The sequence below is a fragment of the Peromyscus maniculatus genome, chromosome 3 (genome assembly GCF_049852395.1).
Source record: "Peromyscus maniculatus bairdii isolate BWxNUB_F1_BW_parent chromosome 3, HU_Pman_BW_mat_3.1, whole genome shotgun sequence".
NCBI classification, from domain to species: Eukaryota; Metazoa; Chordata; class Mammalia; order Rodentia; family Cricetidae; genus Peromyscus; species Peromyscus maniculatus.
The window spans coordinates 75,708,025-75,725,359 of record NC_134854.1 but is presented as its reverse complement, the minus strand read 5'-3'; the positions used below and the strand labels follow the sequence as shown (position 1 = coordinate 75,725,359).

Here is a 17,335-nt window from a genome sequence, read left to right as displayed (position 1 = left end):
TTCTGCTGTACAGATGGGCAAGCCTCTGCATTCCTAAGTTGTAAAAAATATTTATAAAGATGCTGCCCACTAAAAATGGCCTCAGTTCTGTAAAGCAGTCTTGGTCCTGACTATACAGTGTTAGCCACGTGACGTTAAAAGGATACTCCAGAACTGAGAATCAACTAGCTGGTACAGAAGAAGGCCCTACTCACTCCATACCTACCTACAGTTGACCAAAAAGTTTTAGGCCAGCAATTATTAGTTAGCTTTGCTCTTTCTAGTGTGAGAAACCGCAGGCTGGATCAGTAGTTCAGCAGCCACACACTCATAAACACAGTCGTGCATGTTAAATCTCTTTCAGTGATCAAACCAAACCGTTTCTACTTCTTCATTGTGACAGTATTACTAAGCAGGTAAGGGTGGGTATTTGTTACACCGTGTATAGTGAATGGATTGTACTGTGTCTGTGAAAGCTGGGCTTTAAATTATATTTTCATATGTTTTGTTGGGGACAGAGCACAGCAAGTTTGAAAGAAACAAAAGTATTAGAACTGAAGGCAATTTACTCAAAATTCCTGTCAAGAAAAGCTGCTTAATAAATGTACGTGAAATCACATTAAAATAAACTGCCTCAGCCGGGCGGTGGTGGCGCACGCCTTTAATCCCAGCACTCGGGAGGCAGAGGCAGGTGGATCTCTGTGAGTTCGAGGCCAGCCTGGGCTACCAAGTGAGTTCCAGGAAAGGCGCAAAGCTACACAGAGAAACCCTGTCTCGAAAAACCAAAAAAAAAAAAAAAAAAAAAAAAAAAAAAAAAAAAAAAAAAAAAAAATAAACTGCCTCTGACCCAAAATAAACATGGCTCCTTATTTTAATTAGCTCCACTGTGAGAACCTGCATCAAGTTTACTGTGGGAATTAAAACATCTGTCCAGTGCCTGTTCTCTTAGGCTCCCAATGATTTTGCAAAAATCTAGATATGTAAAAGATTTTAGTCACTTAAGTTTTGCTTACTTTTCTATAAATGATAATTTATCATAAGCTTGGGGCTAAAGCTCTTTCACGGACAGGACTTTAATATTCAGACGACTTTCAGGTTAGCGTGGGCCATACTTACAAACTGCAGTGTGTACATATGGAAGCCAGAAGTCAATGTCATGCATCCTCAATCACTTCTCCACACCGAGACGTGGTCTCTCACTGAGCCTGGAGCTCCAAGGTTTGTCTAGACCTCTAGTTACTGCCCCCCCCCCCCAGCGGGGGTTTCCAGGCACATGTCTGGTGTGTCACCGAGTGCTGGGACCAGAACGCAGCGGAACAAGCACTTTACTAAGGAAGCCTTCCCCACGGTCCCTTGCTGAGCACACTCTTTTTCAAATTATTTATTTCTTGTTATTTCATGTGCACTCATGTTTTGCTTCCATGTATATCTGTGTGAAGGTGTCAGATCATCTGAAATGAGCTACAGACAGATATGAGCTGGACATGGGTGCTGGGAATTGAACCCGGGTCCTCTGGACCAATAGCCAGTGATTTTAACCTCTGAGCCATCTCTGTAGCCCTGCCCAAGTATACTCTATGTAAAACTTAGCAGGGAGCTAGGAGGAGAATGCACTGCTTTACTGCCTCCCAGGACTGCTTAACAGCTGGCATCCAAATGTCACAGGTTTGTCCCAGATTCAAACAGTTTTTCAAATAAAATACAAAAGGTAAAAATAAATGTAAAAAATAGAAGTATTTTAAAACATATACATATATACCTTTTCAAATGATTCAAATAATACACCAATTCTGCTCCTACAAATACCAGCAACACGGTCTATAGCATAGTTCACATACAGCAGCCCAGAAGACGACCAGCTCTGAATATTTACTTAACATCTTAAATACCCAATTTGCTCAGAACAGGTCTCAATCTTTTGGTAACTACTAAAGCAGCAAATGAGAAGTTATTAACATTCCCATCATAGAAGAGGAAGGAGCACAGTTCAAAAGTAAAGGCCCCCGGCACCAGGCCAGTGAAAACCTATTGCAAATGTGGTCATGAAATGGGAGCCCTGCACAACGTGTCCTCTTTAATGGGAATGGGCACCACACCGCTGGGCTGTAACTAAGACACACAGTAGTTGGATTTGGGTTGTAAATTCTATTTAATCACTTACTGAGGAATGTTATTTCCAATTTGCATTCTCATCAGAAAAATGTGAGAAAGACACTGATACATAGTCTGTCATTTTATGCCACAAACCACTGGCAAGGTCATTTAATGAGAAGAGATGATACCTGGCTTATCTTGGTCCATTCTCTCACTACTTATAAATACAAATTTAATAGTTTAAAAATAATCATCCAGATTAACCTAAAATTTTTATCTCAAAATTAGCAAAATATACCTTATATTAATTCCTAGAGCCAGTGTTTCTCATATTAAATAAGGGTATCTTCAAGCCTGTGATCTCATTTCTACATGCAGCTCCAAATCTACATAGGATTTATCATTGACTAAATTATGGGTTTTTCTTATTCAAAGAATTATTTCACAGAACTGTTATGATAGATGCTTTTTATTACATAATAGTAGTCATGCTCAATCACAACGATCAACAGAAATTTGTAAATCTTCTGATTATGCTAAATAATCTACAACTATTACACATTTATATTTTCAGTTCAGTAACATTAAAGTAATTCCTGTGTCCTTCATTTACCTTTTCTAACTGGAGGACAAATAGAGATATAAACACATAAGAACTTTTCTTAAAGCAGACAAGATTAACAGAGATTAAAACTGTATTTATTGTAGTCAAAGCTGTACCCTGGCCCTTGCGACACCACACTCCAGAGTAGTTCTCAGTCAAAAGAGTGTGGAGGAGGGGACAGGAAGTGACACCTTGAAGTCTCCTTAGTCTCTATTTGAGGTTTTGTTTTTTTTTTAAACTGCTAAATTGTACTAACTCCTAATAAAAGCTAGTCGAAGTTTAGAACATTCTGATCAAAATGGGTCTGAACATGCCTTTCAAAGCCCTGCTGGTCGTAGTCAGGAGGGAACTGCTCGCTGCACATCGGACACACCTTCCAGTGACTTTCAACGTGTTCTTCAAATTTGCTCTGATCGTAGTTGGGAGGGAACATCAGTTCACAGAGGGGACACTTCTTGTGAACATCAAAGCTTTTAAAGAAAGAAGAAAATGAAGAAGAGTTAGGTATGTTCTCACTGTAACAGCACCTGTCAGTGGACACAAGTACTCTATCGAGCTGACAGCTGTACCGAGCAGCTTATCCTCAAAGTCGTCTAAGTTTAGTGAACCTCTTTATGCTTCCAGAGTCTTAGTGCTGTGGAGAGCATGTGTTTTTACAAAGCCACCACTAAATCTGGTTTCACAACTGGATTGACAACCCCAAATCTATCCAGATCAGACATTATGTGGAATGAGGTTTACTGTAAAATGCTTTTTCACTTTTCAACTTGAGTGGTTTTGTTTCTTTTTTCTTAACTCTAAAAATGAATACAACTCATAATTTTCCATCAGTGACTACTGGGTTTAATAGCCAAGAATTTTAGGGGCTTGAATGAGTAAGAGTGCATGCTACTCTTGCAGAGGAGCAGAGATTAGTACCCTCTCTGGATGGCTCACAACTGCCTGAACTCCAGCTCCAGGGAACCTCATGCTCTTTTCCAGCCCTTCAAGCACCTGAACTCAAGTGAACAAACCCACACACAGACATGACACATAGAATTTAAAAGTGTCTATTTCAAAGTTTCTATGCCCCTGGCTCTTCAAAAGATGACACATGTCTGAATCACCAAGAAAGCAAGGTACAGTGAGTAGCTAGAGCCTTTACCTGGGATTTCCTTTCTGTACGCTAGGCTCTGAGCACTGTATTTTTTAACAAGTTCCCAGAAACGATTTTTTAGAATCACTTATCTTACATACTTCTATGTAATTTTACAAAGGAAAAAACTTGCCTGGAATCAAAGCAAAAGCCTGCGCCATGACCACGTAAATGCTGATTGGCTGGATCAGGAGGGACCAGCCCATTGTCATCTTCCTGCCGCAAAACAAAGCAGGGCAACTTTTGAGAAGAGTGAAACCAAGTGTCAAGTCTTTAAACCAAGTGAGCTCATATCACATCTCAATTACCCCATTAAATTTTCAGCCCTATTATTTAAACTTCCACACATATTTATTTTACATACATTTAAATTTCGAATACAGCTTTTGGGGACCCAAACCGTACCAGCCCATACAACTCACTACCCTTCACTCCCCCACTTTCAACAGTTTTGTGAGTAGCCATGAGTCAGCCAATAGCACAGTACGGTGGAGGCTGAAGTGCCACACTCAATCTATTAGACATGTTAACCGCCTGCTTGTTAAATAAATACTAGGAGAGAAAAGAGGAAGAGCAATTTCTACTCACTAAGCCATAAATAAGCTGACAATAATCTACATATTCTTGTCTTTTCAAAGCAGACTTCTAAGGCTGGCCATGGTAGCACGTGCCTGTCATCCTAGAACACGGGAGGCTGAGGAAGGAGGTTCAATGAGATGGAGACATAGCTGCATACCAAGAAGGTCTCCAAAGGACTAGGGGAGGCCAGCTGTGGTGTGCACAGGCCTTTAACCTGAGCACTCAGGAGGCAGGAGCAGAGGGATCTTTATGAGTTGAGGTTAGCCTGGTCTACATAGTGAGTTCCAGGCCAGTCAAGGCTACAAAGTGAGTCTCTGTCTCCAATAATGATAAGAAATATTGAATTCTGGTTGTTCAAATGAAAAACAGCCATTTCTTATGAAATAAGGAATCACCTATTTAGAGGATAGCTTGAGCCATGAAGTATGGAAAGTCTTCAAAGCAACTAGTTCCTATAATGACTATTTAATATTCAAAACGATCAATCAGATCTCCACTTAGTGTGTTTACAACCATAATGAAGTCATTCCAGGACCACTTCGTGAATGAGCAGTTCATTTACTGGGGCTGGGGTCTTCTAAAGAGTGTGCTTTCCAGAGAAGAGGGACCCTAAATTCCAGTAAAAAACACTGTACATCTGCCTTTCAGTTGAAATACATGCATTCAGAAAATGGGCTGTTTCTGTCATTACATTTTTATGACAGATAGCTAGGAAGTAGACTGACACACAGAACAACTGGAGAATGGCTCTTTGACTCTGCTCTAAGACGGGGCAAGAAACAGCTGGATAGAGGGGCTGGCCTTGACCTTGCAGCGAGCTTCCCATTCCTGCCCCTGAGTGCTGAGATTACAGGCGCACACCATCAAAACACTGAGTGGCTTCTGCAAAATATTTCATTCTTAGTATACAAAATATTCAGTGTTGTTTTTCAATACTTTCTTCCTATTGAGATATAAGAGAAAATAATTCTAAATGTTGTCTCTCTTAAAAAGAACTAAAAATAACAAGAAAGCAGGCAGGGTCTTCTATCCTACTTCATTCCCAAGTCCATGTCAATGGAAATGGCAGAATGGACTGGGAAGTGAAGTTATTAAGGCAGATACTTAACAGAACTGGGGCAGAAGGTCAAAAGCAAAATAAGAACTCAAAATTTTCAATATATTTTACCATTTGATCACACAGCTTTTTAAGGGAAAAGAATGAGGTGCCATCTTACATTAATATTTAAAATAATAAACTTGAGTCAAGTTCTACTAGAAACTGAAGAAGACTGCAAACCGTTTATTTTAAAAGACTTCTGGGACTGTTAAGATGCTGTGGTGGTCTGAGGGAGAACGGTCTCAATAGGCTCATATATTTGAATGCCTGGTCTCAGCTGGCAGAACTGTTTTTGAGGATTAGGAGGTGGGTCACTGAGGCTGGACTCTGAGGGTCTTTCTGCCTGGTTTCTGCTGTCTCAACATATAAGCTCTCAGCTACTGATCCAGTGCTATGCCTCTTGCCATGATGATATGGACTCAACTCACCCTCAGAAACTGTAAGCAAGCCCCCAATGAAATGCTTTCGTTTGTAAGTTGCATTGTTCACAGTGTCTCTTCACAGCAATAGAACAGCAACTAATGCAGAAGACTTGCAGACCTGAGTTCAGTTCCCAGAACCCACATAACAGCTCACAACCGCCTTCAACTACACTTCCAGGGGATCCAATGCCCAATTCTGGCCTCCGCTGGCACCAGGCACATATGTGGGGTACAGGCATACATGCAGGCAAACACTCATATACAGAAAATAAAAATAAATAAATCTAAACCATGTATATGGAATTTTCAGACAGTGGAATAATATCCAGCAATAAAGTAAAGGAAGCACGTTTTCCATGCTAAACACAAATGCATGCTAAAATAGGGATAACTTTGAAAACATGATATGGTTCTATTTCTATAAATGGATGTCTAGAATAGGAAGTTTACAAGGGAGCAGATGAAAGAATTCCTGGGGTAAAGGAATAGAAGGGCTAGTTGACAGGTAAAGGACACAGGGTTCCAAAGTGACTCCATGATGACTGCACAACGTGACTCTGCTGAGAAGCAGAGCTACACACTTTACATGGTGAACCGTGGAGGATGTGAATTACATTTCAATAAAGCTATTACTCAGTACTACTATTCTAAGAGAACTAAAGTTTAAACAGCATACTAGGTTTAATAAAAGGAAAAAAGTTAAGAGAGGGAGTCTATCTGTGCCTAATCAAGAAGGAAACTCCAGAAAGGAGCCCTCATTGTACTTTTCTGTCTATTTAGTAAACACGAACTGAATGCCACTGTCTATCCATCACGTCTGTAAAGAGGCTACAACCAATACTGTATTGTGATGGCCACTGTAAAGTGAAGCCCCAAGCAGTGCACTGGGTCAAATGTGGAGCAGCCCTGATTCTTTAAAGCTGTGATTTTCAATAACTCTGGAGTCACAAGACTCTTCTAACAATTACACTTCTAACAATAAATGCCAAAGTTGTGACAGAAAAATGTTTACCAACAGACACTATCTTCAAGTGGGGGGCTCGTTATAAAGGACTCGTATGGAAAGCTGCAATAAAACATCTTCATTAACAGAAGTAAGAATGACAAAGGGAACAGAAATGCACGGAGGTGGGAGGTAACGTGTGTGAAGGGAGGGAAACAGTCGTCCTGAAGAGCAGGATTAGAAGTCTGCACCAGTGCCCCTGGGGCTCAACGGAGCACACGCATGCTCATCCCCTGACTCAGGCTGTCTCCACGTTAGCAATCGGGGCAGAGGCGCCACTTCGCATATACAAACCACAGGTGCTGAGTAGCAACGACTCATGGTTCCAAAAACCGGATATGTGGGTGCCAAGGGTGCCACAGAAAGTCATGATTCCATGGGATTTCATTCTAAAGAAGAAGTATCAAAGTATGCAGAAATACCCTCTATTTGTCAGATACCATGTGAAAACACAGTTCCATGCACTGTTCAGTTTCAGGTCTGGATAGGGCCAACACTCCTTTCCACACACTCTAGCTTTGAAAAGCCAGTCTCTGGCATTGCTACAACATAAAGCAAGTGCCATGTAAAAGCTAATATGAAGTGAGAAATTAGCTTGTCCGATGTGGTCCCAAAGCTGAGAGGCTGTGCAGTGGCCAACAGTCATATGTTCTGTAGGTAACTAGGTATTTGAAAATAAACATGACATTTTAACTTAGATATACTATGTTTAATGGCAACTAAACTTACTAGGTAGGTCTTTGGGCCTAGGAAATGTTACAGAGGAAAGTGTTCAGGGTGTTACGACCGGAGAAGTACAGAATCTCTGGTCACAGGCAAAGGCTCTGATCCTATGTCCGCTTTCCCAGTGGTATGAGTCAGAACTAACTATCGGTAGCTCAGCTTCTTCCACAACTGTGTAGCCATGCTGACAATCCACTCTAGAACTACTGTGAAAACTCCTGAGCATCATATACACAGGGTTCAGCAGGCAATAGCTGGAGAAACCTTCACTGGCACGACCAGTATCATTACAACTGCTGCAATAAGTCTTATAAAGGGTTCTGAAAGGCACCAGTTTCTAGCACAAGAGAGGAAGAGGAAGCAGGATAGCCTAGAAGAGCAGGCCATCCCAACTCTTACTGCAAGGTGCCCACCGGGGCATTGTGACTATTAACCACTCCTACAGAAAAATTTGCTTTCCATATTCTTACTAAAACTACATAATAAAACTCCTCGTTTGTAAGTGGTTTTGCTGTTAAAATGACAAGAATTTTAGAAATGTTAGATGTATATAAAAAGTCCTTCCTACTACAGAAAACCTTTTGTTTACAAAACACAAATATTCCAGAGGAACGCATAGTAAGAACTTTCTATATCACTACTAAATCTAAGCCCCTGAGCATGACCCCAAGATACTAACACTGCTTCTCACAGGTTTGCAAGAGAGCAAAGCACACAGACCAGAAAGAACATTCTGCTAATTAAACCGAAGCAGATGATTACGGAAGAGAAAAGACTTGTCACATGTAACATCTGTGCCAAGAATGATCAGATTAAATATGCAAAATGTAAAGCAAAGTTGTAAAAACGCAGTAAGATGATATTCAAGACCTTAAACAGGCTACAAAAGTTCTGACAGTTTTCCTAATTATTCCCAGTAATGGACACAGGAGGCCAAAAGGCAAGAGGGAGAAATACATTTTTCTCCATTATGAGTGTTGAACACTAGGTCTAAAATCATGCCTGTCTGAACACTGATCAGTTTCTGCAAAGGTTAATAGCAATTAAATGCAGCAAACTATATTAAATGAGAAACAGGTCATGATACCATTGTACTTGCAAAGAGCACGATAAAACCATTTCCTTGGAATTTATCTTAATGCACATGAAAGAGCTGCTACGAAAAAAAAAAAAAAAAAAAAGGAGCCCCCCACCCCTCAGAGCTGCTGTAAGGAATCTATTCATTAAATGGTGAAAAAAATCATCTTTTAGCTGGGCGTGGTGGTGCACACTTTAATCCCAGCACTCTGAGGCAGAAGCAGGCGGATCTCTGTGAGTTCAAGGCCAGCCTGGGCTACAGAGAGTTTTCCAGGACACCCAGAGCTGTTACATAGAGAAACACTATCTTGTGGGGGGGAAATCATCTTTTAGCCAGGCAAGGTGGCACATCCTTTTTTTTTTTTTTATTCCCAGCAAAGGAAGAGGCAGGTGGATTTCTGTGAGTTGGAGACCAGCCTCATCTACATAGTGAGCTGTAGAATAGCCAGGGCTATGTAGAGAGACCCTGTCTCAAAAAACAAAAACAAAATAATCTTTTTAAAAAATGATATATGCCCCAGCCTGGGCTACCAAGTGAGTTACAGGAATGGCGCAAAAGCTACACAGAGAAACCCTGTCTCGAAAAAAAAAAATGATATGCCATATAATCTAATTTAATTATCATCATTTTTATGTTGCTGCCAGAATAAGAAATGTCACATAAGTATTAAGGATGTCGAAAAAGGGGAATTTCTCAGAAAAAGAAAACTACTATATGATAAAGATAATAAAATTTACATTAAAATTTACAGGATATAAATACTATGCTTTGCATAATACTTTTGCATCTTAACACTTGGTTTCTTACAGGTCAGCAGAGCCACAATCAAAAGACTGTAGAAAGTTACTTAGGAAGTAATAATTAGGATTAAACTAACTGATAACTGAGATTCTAATCAACCTCTGAGCTTTAATATATAAATCCTAAAGTGGTAAGTGGCCAAAAAAAAAAAATACTGGTTGGGTTTTCAAACACAGATTTTTCAAAAAAATTAAGCAGGCAATCCCATGCAAATGCAAATTTAGTCTTTCCACACACACACACACACCCTTAACACTCCACTAAGCAAGCCAGAAGCACAAGAGCAGGCAGGCTCAAACAATGAAAACTCAATTTACTCTGCTGTCCTCGGGGTCTTCTAAACCATCGGGTCGGCTAAGGTTCCGGGCAGGCTGGCTGCAGACAACATTGTCTTCCCAAGATGGGACTCGCCCAGGTGGCCTTTGGATTTCATCTGGATAAAAAGCACCATCTGCTCCATCTGTAGTAAGAATTATAGAAGAAACACTTAGGGGAAAAAAAAAATCAGATGGAATCAGTTATAGAAATTATCTCCTCTACATGTAGATATGGGGAATAGAGATGTAAATAGGAAGTCGGGGTGTGACTCAGTGGCAACATGCTTTCCTGGAGCAAGAAGGCCTGGGAGCCTCAGCACCACATAGGAAGAGAAGCAGAGGCCACATGGGCATGGCAGAATGTGCCAGCCTGGGCTACAGAGCAAAATCTTAAGAAAACTTAAGACACTTAAAGTTTTTATTTTTAACCCAAAAGTCTAAAAACTGAGTCTATGATAAGCAATTAGGACTACTCATTCATGATTTATCACTTGCAGATGTCAGTAGTAGCATCAAACATTAAAATGACAAATTACAAAGAAAATTTATTAGAGTTCATTATACCCTCAGCTCTCTAATTCTATGAAAAGGCAAAACTCTTAAGAGTCAGCTAAGCACCAAGCCAAAAAGACTCGAATAACCTCGTGTTTCCTGTGCTGTGTACGGATTACCATACTGCAGAACTGGCTGCGCATTTGGCAGTGTAGGAAGGAGCCCGTTTTGCTCAGAGCATGTGTTGAGACACCTTGAGACCTGTTGGGGGTTCTGACCTTCCATTTTCCTTCCTTTCTGATCTTCCAAACTCCTTTTAAGTTCCTAAAATTAACAAAACAAAGATGAATAAGCAAAGCAGCCAAATATTCTCTGAAGGCAGCATTAAACATTCAGCTCAAATACAGCATTAACATCTCTCTAGTATGTTCTGTGTGTGCTTGTGGGGGAGCTGCGTCCACCTCTTAAATGCCCCAATCAGAAATCAGGATAAAGCCCAATGTACGTCCAAATTTACTTGTGCCAAAAGTACTTGTTATTCAACTAAGTTAGGGGAAACTATGAACCTCCTACTACTTATCAACAAAATTTTAGTATAAAAAAGGAAAATCCAGCCCCTCTACTAAAGAATTCTATCAAACATTTAAAATCTTTTTTAAAACACTAAGCCTAGCCGGGCGGTGGTGGCGCACACCTTTAATCCCAGCACTCGGGAGGCAGAGGCAGGCGGATCTCTGTGAGTTCGAGGCCAGCCTGGTCTCCAAAGCGAGTTCCAGGAAAGGCGCAAAGCTACACAGAGAAACCCTGTCTCGAAAAACCAAAAAAAAAAAAAAAAAAAAAAAAAAAAACACTAAGCCTGTGACAGACTGGCTAGTTTATACTTATCTTGCCACTGAAGAGGTAGAGACTAAGGCTCAGGAGTTCAAGGTGATCCTAAGCTACACAGTAAGTTGGAGGCTAGCCTGGGCTATATAAAACTGTCTCCAAACAAAAACTCACATGCACATTAATCCTGTACAGCCTTTTTAAAATATGAGGAAGAAACAGTTCCCAACTTAAGTTACTAGGTCAGGTTCTGCTATCCAATCAAGCCAGGGACTAGGGAGACAGCTCAGGAGTTTAAGTGTTTGTCAGCAACCATGAGGGAGGGCTGGAGTTCAGATCCATAGGACCACATCCAGGCAGATCAGGCATGAGGACCAGCTGAAGGAAGCGGGACCTCCAGAGCACAGGTGGTTAGAGAAGCTAGCCATGTGTCTACCTTGGGCCTCCACATATACATGTGTACCTGGATAGACATGTGTGTGCGCCCATGCACACACACAAGGATATTACAAAAAAACTTCAGACCATAACCTTCATAAACACTGATGCAAAAATCCTTATTAGCAAATCAAATCTAATATTTAAAAAAAAAAACCTAAGAATTTTAACAAGACTATGACAAACATCTTTTTAAAAAAATAATATAAATGCAAACAATTCAAGATTTGTTCAGAGTTTTTAAAAAATCCAGCAAGATAGAATAAAAGATAATTTAACTTGAAAAAGTGTCATAAAAATCTATAAAAGTATAAGGTAAAAATCAAATGATTCTACTGCAGATGAAATATAAGCAAAGGATTCTGCAGCTCTACCTAATTCTCTTCAACATAACTAGTAACTAAGACAAGATGAAGGCAGACGGGAAAGGAACTAAATCTATCTGCCTTTATTCGGACCATACAAGAGAACATGCAGAATGAACCTAAGGCAGAGAGGCTAGGAAAATGAGTGACGTTAAGCAGGTTACAAGATACAAAGTTAACATATAAATCAATTCTATCCCTATAGATAAGCAACTAAGAGGAGAGGGAAAATTTTGTTTCTATTTAGAGTGAAATCAAAGAGAAAAGGCATAGGAAGTTAGCAAAAGATGTACTCATTAAAACCCTGAGTGTGATTAAAGACAGCACAAATGGAAAGATGCATAACAAGTACACATACAGAAAACGTTTTTTTATACTAGTAACTCCCCTCAAACTAACTACAGATACAATGAAATCCTAATAAAAAAATCCCAGCAGGCTTCTGCATAAATTGACAAAATGAGTATAAAGTGGAAGTATAAATGTCTTAAACTGCCAATATTTAAAAATAACATCCCACGATTTGGGAGGCAGAGGAAGGAGGATCCCAAAATTGAGGCTAGCCTGAGATACAAAGTGAACTCAAGGTACCCTCAGTTATAATGAAAATCTCTGCTGAAATCTCAAAGGTGAAGACACAGCTCAATGGTAGAAGACTTGTCAAGGCTACACAAGGCTCTAATTTCCCAACACCACCCAAAAACTCTGAGAAGAGGAACAAAGGAGGGAAAGGGAGAAGGGGGGGGACCCCCTAAACAACCTAGATTTTAGGTCTCAAGCATGCATGTGACTCAGTCAAGTTATGTCACCTCTTAATCCACCATTTTCTTCTACCAACAAATATCAGAGATCTGAACACTGAAATGTTTATATGAGGTACAGTCCTAGTACCTGGAATGCCAAAGACGGACACTGCAGTCCAGCATGGCCTATACATGCAGAAACCATCTCAAGGCCTCGGCCCTCCCCGCAAACAAAGAGAGATGCTGTGAAACACCTCTAGTCTGCTCTTCCTCCTCTACATCCTTCCCTCCATCTTCCCCAGTTTACACAGTTTCCTTTTGACTCCTTCCTCCTCCTCCTCCTCCAAAGACCAGTAAGGAGAATTTAGGGGTTAACATGTGCATACACATAAAACAGACAAACACTCAGACATACAAAAGTAAACATCAATCATTAAAAACAGTAGGTCAGCATCTATTTACTCAACTAATGCTTAATGACAATGTGCTTCCTTCCGGGCAAGTGTGTGCAGACCAAGGGCTCAGTGATGAGCAATGAGAACCTAACACTAACCTTCATACACCTGAGCAGCTTTTAGAGTTCTCAGAAATACTCTGTGGAACAGGCACTAAACCTTAATCAAGCTGTTGGAAATCATAATGCAAACGCTTCATTTAAAGTGATATAAATATGACAATACAACAGGAGACTAAGAAGAACTTCAAAGTTTTAAAATAATAGTAATAAACCAAAGCAGCCAGCAAGTGTCCAATATGGCATTCCTGATAAGGGCTGACAGTTTTTAAACTGGCAATAAAACTGATCTCAGTATATTTCTTTCATCAAATCTTTTTATAAGCAAATGCTATATATAAATTAAATTTGCTCCATTAGCTTATTTATTAAACAAAAAATTCAAATATTTGACTTCAAACACCAGGTACTATAATGGAGACCACAAACACATGATTAAAACAGGTACTCTGTACTCTTCATGGACCTTGCAGTTAAGTGAAAGGGACAGACACTAAGCAAAGCACAAAATATATACAAATATATTTGCATAATTAAAAGCTGTTCCATGGGTAAGTTTAGTGTGAGTACCTAACTGGACTGGAAGGCCAAAGGAGGTCCAGGAAGAAAACACCGAGAGTGGTAAAAACAGTACCAAGGAGACTGACCCAGGAGAGCTGCCATTAGTTCAAGGCCATGCTGGGCTCTATCAAGAGTATTGGGCCAGCCAGTGTTACATGGCCAGAGCCTGTCTCAGAAAGCCTGTAAGGGGCCAAGACAGTCAGCCGTTTAGAGGTAACGAACAGGAAGTCTGGACCACACATGAACAACTCTGGCTGAGGATGTGGGGTCAAAGACTGCAGTCAGACAGACAGACAGACTGGCCATAGGTACAATGTGAACTACTGCGATCGTTTTATCATCTCTACTCTTGCATATGTATAAAATCTACGCTTTCTCAACAAAATAGTAATAAATGATAGGTAAGGGTATTCCTTGACAAAAGACATTAACAAAGGCCCTAAAACAAGGGAGAAACCAACCAATTTTAAGTCAGCCTAAGTGATTAGACAGTTCTCAGGTTATCCTTGTCCAGAAGTAGCAAAGGTACAGCCCCACCTAACAAAACCTGGGGGTGGGCAGGAGAGAGGGGGAGGAACTGGAGCAGGGACGGGGAAGGAGTAAAAGGAACCCCAGTATAACTCAGCTTGGGGAAGATGAAGGCAGTGTAAAAGGAACGGCAGGATTTCTCCCCTGTACTTCATATGCACTTTAGATCTTAGGAAATCACACAACCACACGGGGCAGCTTAGTCTCCTGTAATCTCATTTTCAGGGGACTGGATACCCTCTTCTGGCCTCTGGGGGCACACATATATGCAGAATGTGCTTCTACACATAAACACAAATAAATCTTAACAACAACAACAAAAAGAGCCAGGTGTGGTAGCGCACACCTTTTTTGTTTTGTTTTGTTTTGTTTTTTCGAGACAGGGTTTCTCTGTGTAGCTTTGCACCTTTCCTGGAACTCACTTGGTAGTCCAGGCTGGCCTCGAACTCACAGAGATCCACCTGGCTCTGCCTCCTGAGTGCTGGGATTAAAGGCGAGCCCACCACCGCCCAGCTGGTAGCGCACACCTTTAATCCCAGCACTCAGGAAGCAGCGGCAGGTGGATCTGTGAGTTCCAGGCCAGCTAGGATGTTGTCTCGAAATAAAAAAAAAAGGATGACAAATTATAATCTGCTGGCTAAAAGGAGTTTGATAATGATGACTGCTAGCTAGGAAGATAAATATTTGATGGTTGACACAGAACTCCTGAAATCCTTACAATTTCCTCAGTTGTGACTTTGGAGCCCACCTAAGTTTATGGTAACAAAGATGTTTACGTGAGATCTTGGGCAGTTTCAAGGGAAGGGCTCTCAACAACCCACATCCTCTGGTTGATTCCTAGGTAAAGAGGGTAGCTATAGAATGAGTTAAATCATTTGGTCACTGATGATTTAATCAATCATACCTATATCAAGAAACTCCAGAAAAAAATAAACAGAGAGGCTAGGAGAACTTCCTGGTTAGTGACTGATCAACAATCTAGAAGCACCATACACCCAAAAGGAACATTAACCCTTACCCTACACAGGTATCTCTTTCATCTGCCTGTCTCTAAAGTGAATTCTTCATGATAAAATATCATTGTGAAGTTACTATTGCTTTCTTGAATTCTGAGAGTCATCTAGAAAAACATTTCCAAGTGGGTGTTAGTCAGCTGTAAAATACAGAAAGTCTAGGTACTTCACTGAGGCTGGCATCTGAAGTGAAACCAACCTTATGCAACTGAGTCCTAGCCTGTAGGAGATGGCAATGCTACCTCACAGTAGCATCCCAACTGACTGCAGGATACTCCTGGGATAATCAAACTATTGTCCAACCACAAATACATCCACAAACACAGGAAGACAAAAGGTCTTTCCTGTTATAGGAGAACGACAAAAGCCAATTACAGAAGTGATGAAGCTGAGCAATCCAATGTTGTAGCACAGTAACACCATCCACGCTGGAGATCTGTCTCCTCAAGTGGATCTTCCAAATGCTGCACACCTCACTACACCACCCAAACTGCCACCTGACTCGTTAGATAAACCTGTCCATACTGACAAGCATCAAACTAACACAGAAGGCCAAGTTTTCAAAAATGTGGAAACTGCATTAAAAGGCCGCAGCATTGGGAAGGTTCAGAATCACTGACTTAAGAGCTTGCATTTTATCAATGTCAAGAAATAGTATTGTTGGGCTGGAGAGATGGCTCAGAGGTTAAGAGCACCGACTGCTCTTCCAGAGGTCCTGAGTTCAATTCCCAGCACCCATATGGTGGCTCCCAGCCATCTATAGTGAGATTTGGTACCCTCTTCTGTATACATAATAAATAAATAAATAAATCTTAAAAAAAAAAAGAAATAGTATTGTTTTCCAGTATTAACAGTTTACTCCACTTCTTTGCAAGAAAATACCTAAGTCTGAACAAAAGGATTACAAATTCTTCTCCCCTAAATTTGAATGTTGTAAACTTAGTTTATTGTTAAACGCAAACTCTGTGAGGAAGACTAAACGAACGGCCTTCAACACTTGGCCTATTTCTCAACAGTTGGTAGGCATGTAACCTGGAATGAGGATGGTCCACCAATTACTGTTGACTACCAGGGAGCAGAGTGTTGCAGACATGGAAGGAAGCTTTCAAAGAGAAGACCAACAAAGAAAGCCAAGAATGGTTACAGAATATCCACATTTTATTGAAGTGCATTGCTCAATACCTTCTCTCTTGAGAGAGTTTCCAAATGGGAAGCCAGATCATTTATTTCTCTGTCTTTCTCTGCCAACTGTAGCTGAATAAAAAAAGATTATTGTTAATATTTTTATTATCTACTTTCTCCTTACGTATGCGATCCATTTAGTACTATACTAGCAAACTAATTTCTACCACCAAGTTCAGTTGTTTTCCTTAGTTCTCAGTCTTTGAATTAGCGCCATTACTGACCAATTTCTCTTCTTTTCTTTCTTCCCCCCTCCACCCCTATTTTTGGATTTCTGTAGGCTGGCTCAGAACTTGTTTTGTCCTGGGTTAGTCTCACACTCAGTCAGCATCCTGAGACATGAGACCAATGGTGTGTGCCACCGCACCTAGCTTTCCTTCTACAATTTGTTAGCACACTGATTATGCCTAAGCTTCATTATGGCATCACACACACATAGTGTATTTATACTCCCGTATCCCCAGTGGGTTCCATCAGGTTACTTACAGGGTCCTAGGTAGGAGATGACAGGTTCTTACTAGTGGCTATACCACTGAATAAATGATCTCTCCCCTTCCTGCAACTATTAAGTCCCAGAAGAGTCAGTGAAGGACAAGAGCCTTATGAGCCCCTCCCTCCCTTCTCGCTCCCATTAGCTGCACTAGGTCCTTGGCCCTTTTCCTCCCAGGACAGGCCACTGACAGGCCCAATACTGTGCCAGGACTGGGCCAGTCATCTCCATTGCTGTGGGATTAAGAGTGCAACAGTGAGGTCGTGTTCTGAGGACAGACTTCTACCTCAGTCCATGCCTTCCTCTAGCTCTTACATTCTTCCTGCCCTCCCTTTTTCTATGTCCCTCAT

General features: G+C 40.8%; 1 protein-coding gene across 12 annotated transcripts in view; it reads right to left on the bottom strand.

The window, feature by feature from the left end:
• Positions 1–2,526: 2,526 nt before the first annotated feature.
• The window catches only part of Tax1bp1 (Tax1 binding protein 1), a 67,575-nt gene continuing 52,766 nt past the window's right edge, over positions 2,527–17,335 (bottom strand). For 4 of the 12 annotated variants that reach the window (XM_006982215.4, XM_016000779.3, XM_076566823.1 and 1 more), the window contains 5 exons: positions 16,496–16,567; positions 10,476–10,650; positions 9,835–9,977; positions 3,946–4,028; positions 2,527–3,147 (listed from right to left, as the gene is read on the bottom strand). In XM_006982215.4, the coding sequence (XP_006982277.1) occupies positions 2,946–3,147; positions 3,946–4,028; positions 9,835–9,977; positions 10,476–10,650; positions 16,496–16,567 (675 nt within the window). In that variant the 3' untranslated portion in view covers positions 2,527–2,945. The remainder of the gene's footprint in view (positions 3,148–3,945; positions 4,029–9,834; positions 9,978–10,475; positions 10,651–16,495; positions 16,568–17,335) is intronic. The other 8 variants (XM_076566827.1, XM_016000784.3, XM_076566828.1 and 5 more) reach the window with 3 other exon arrangements.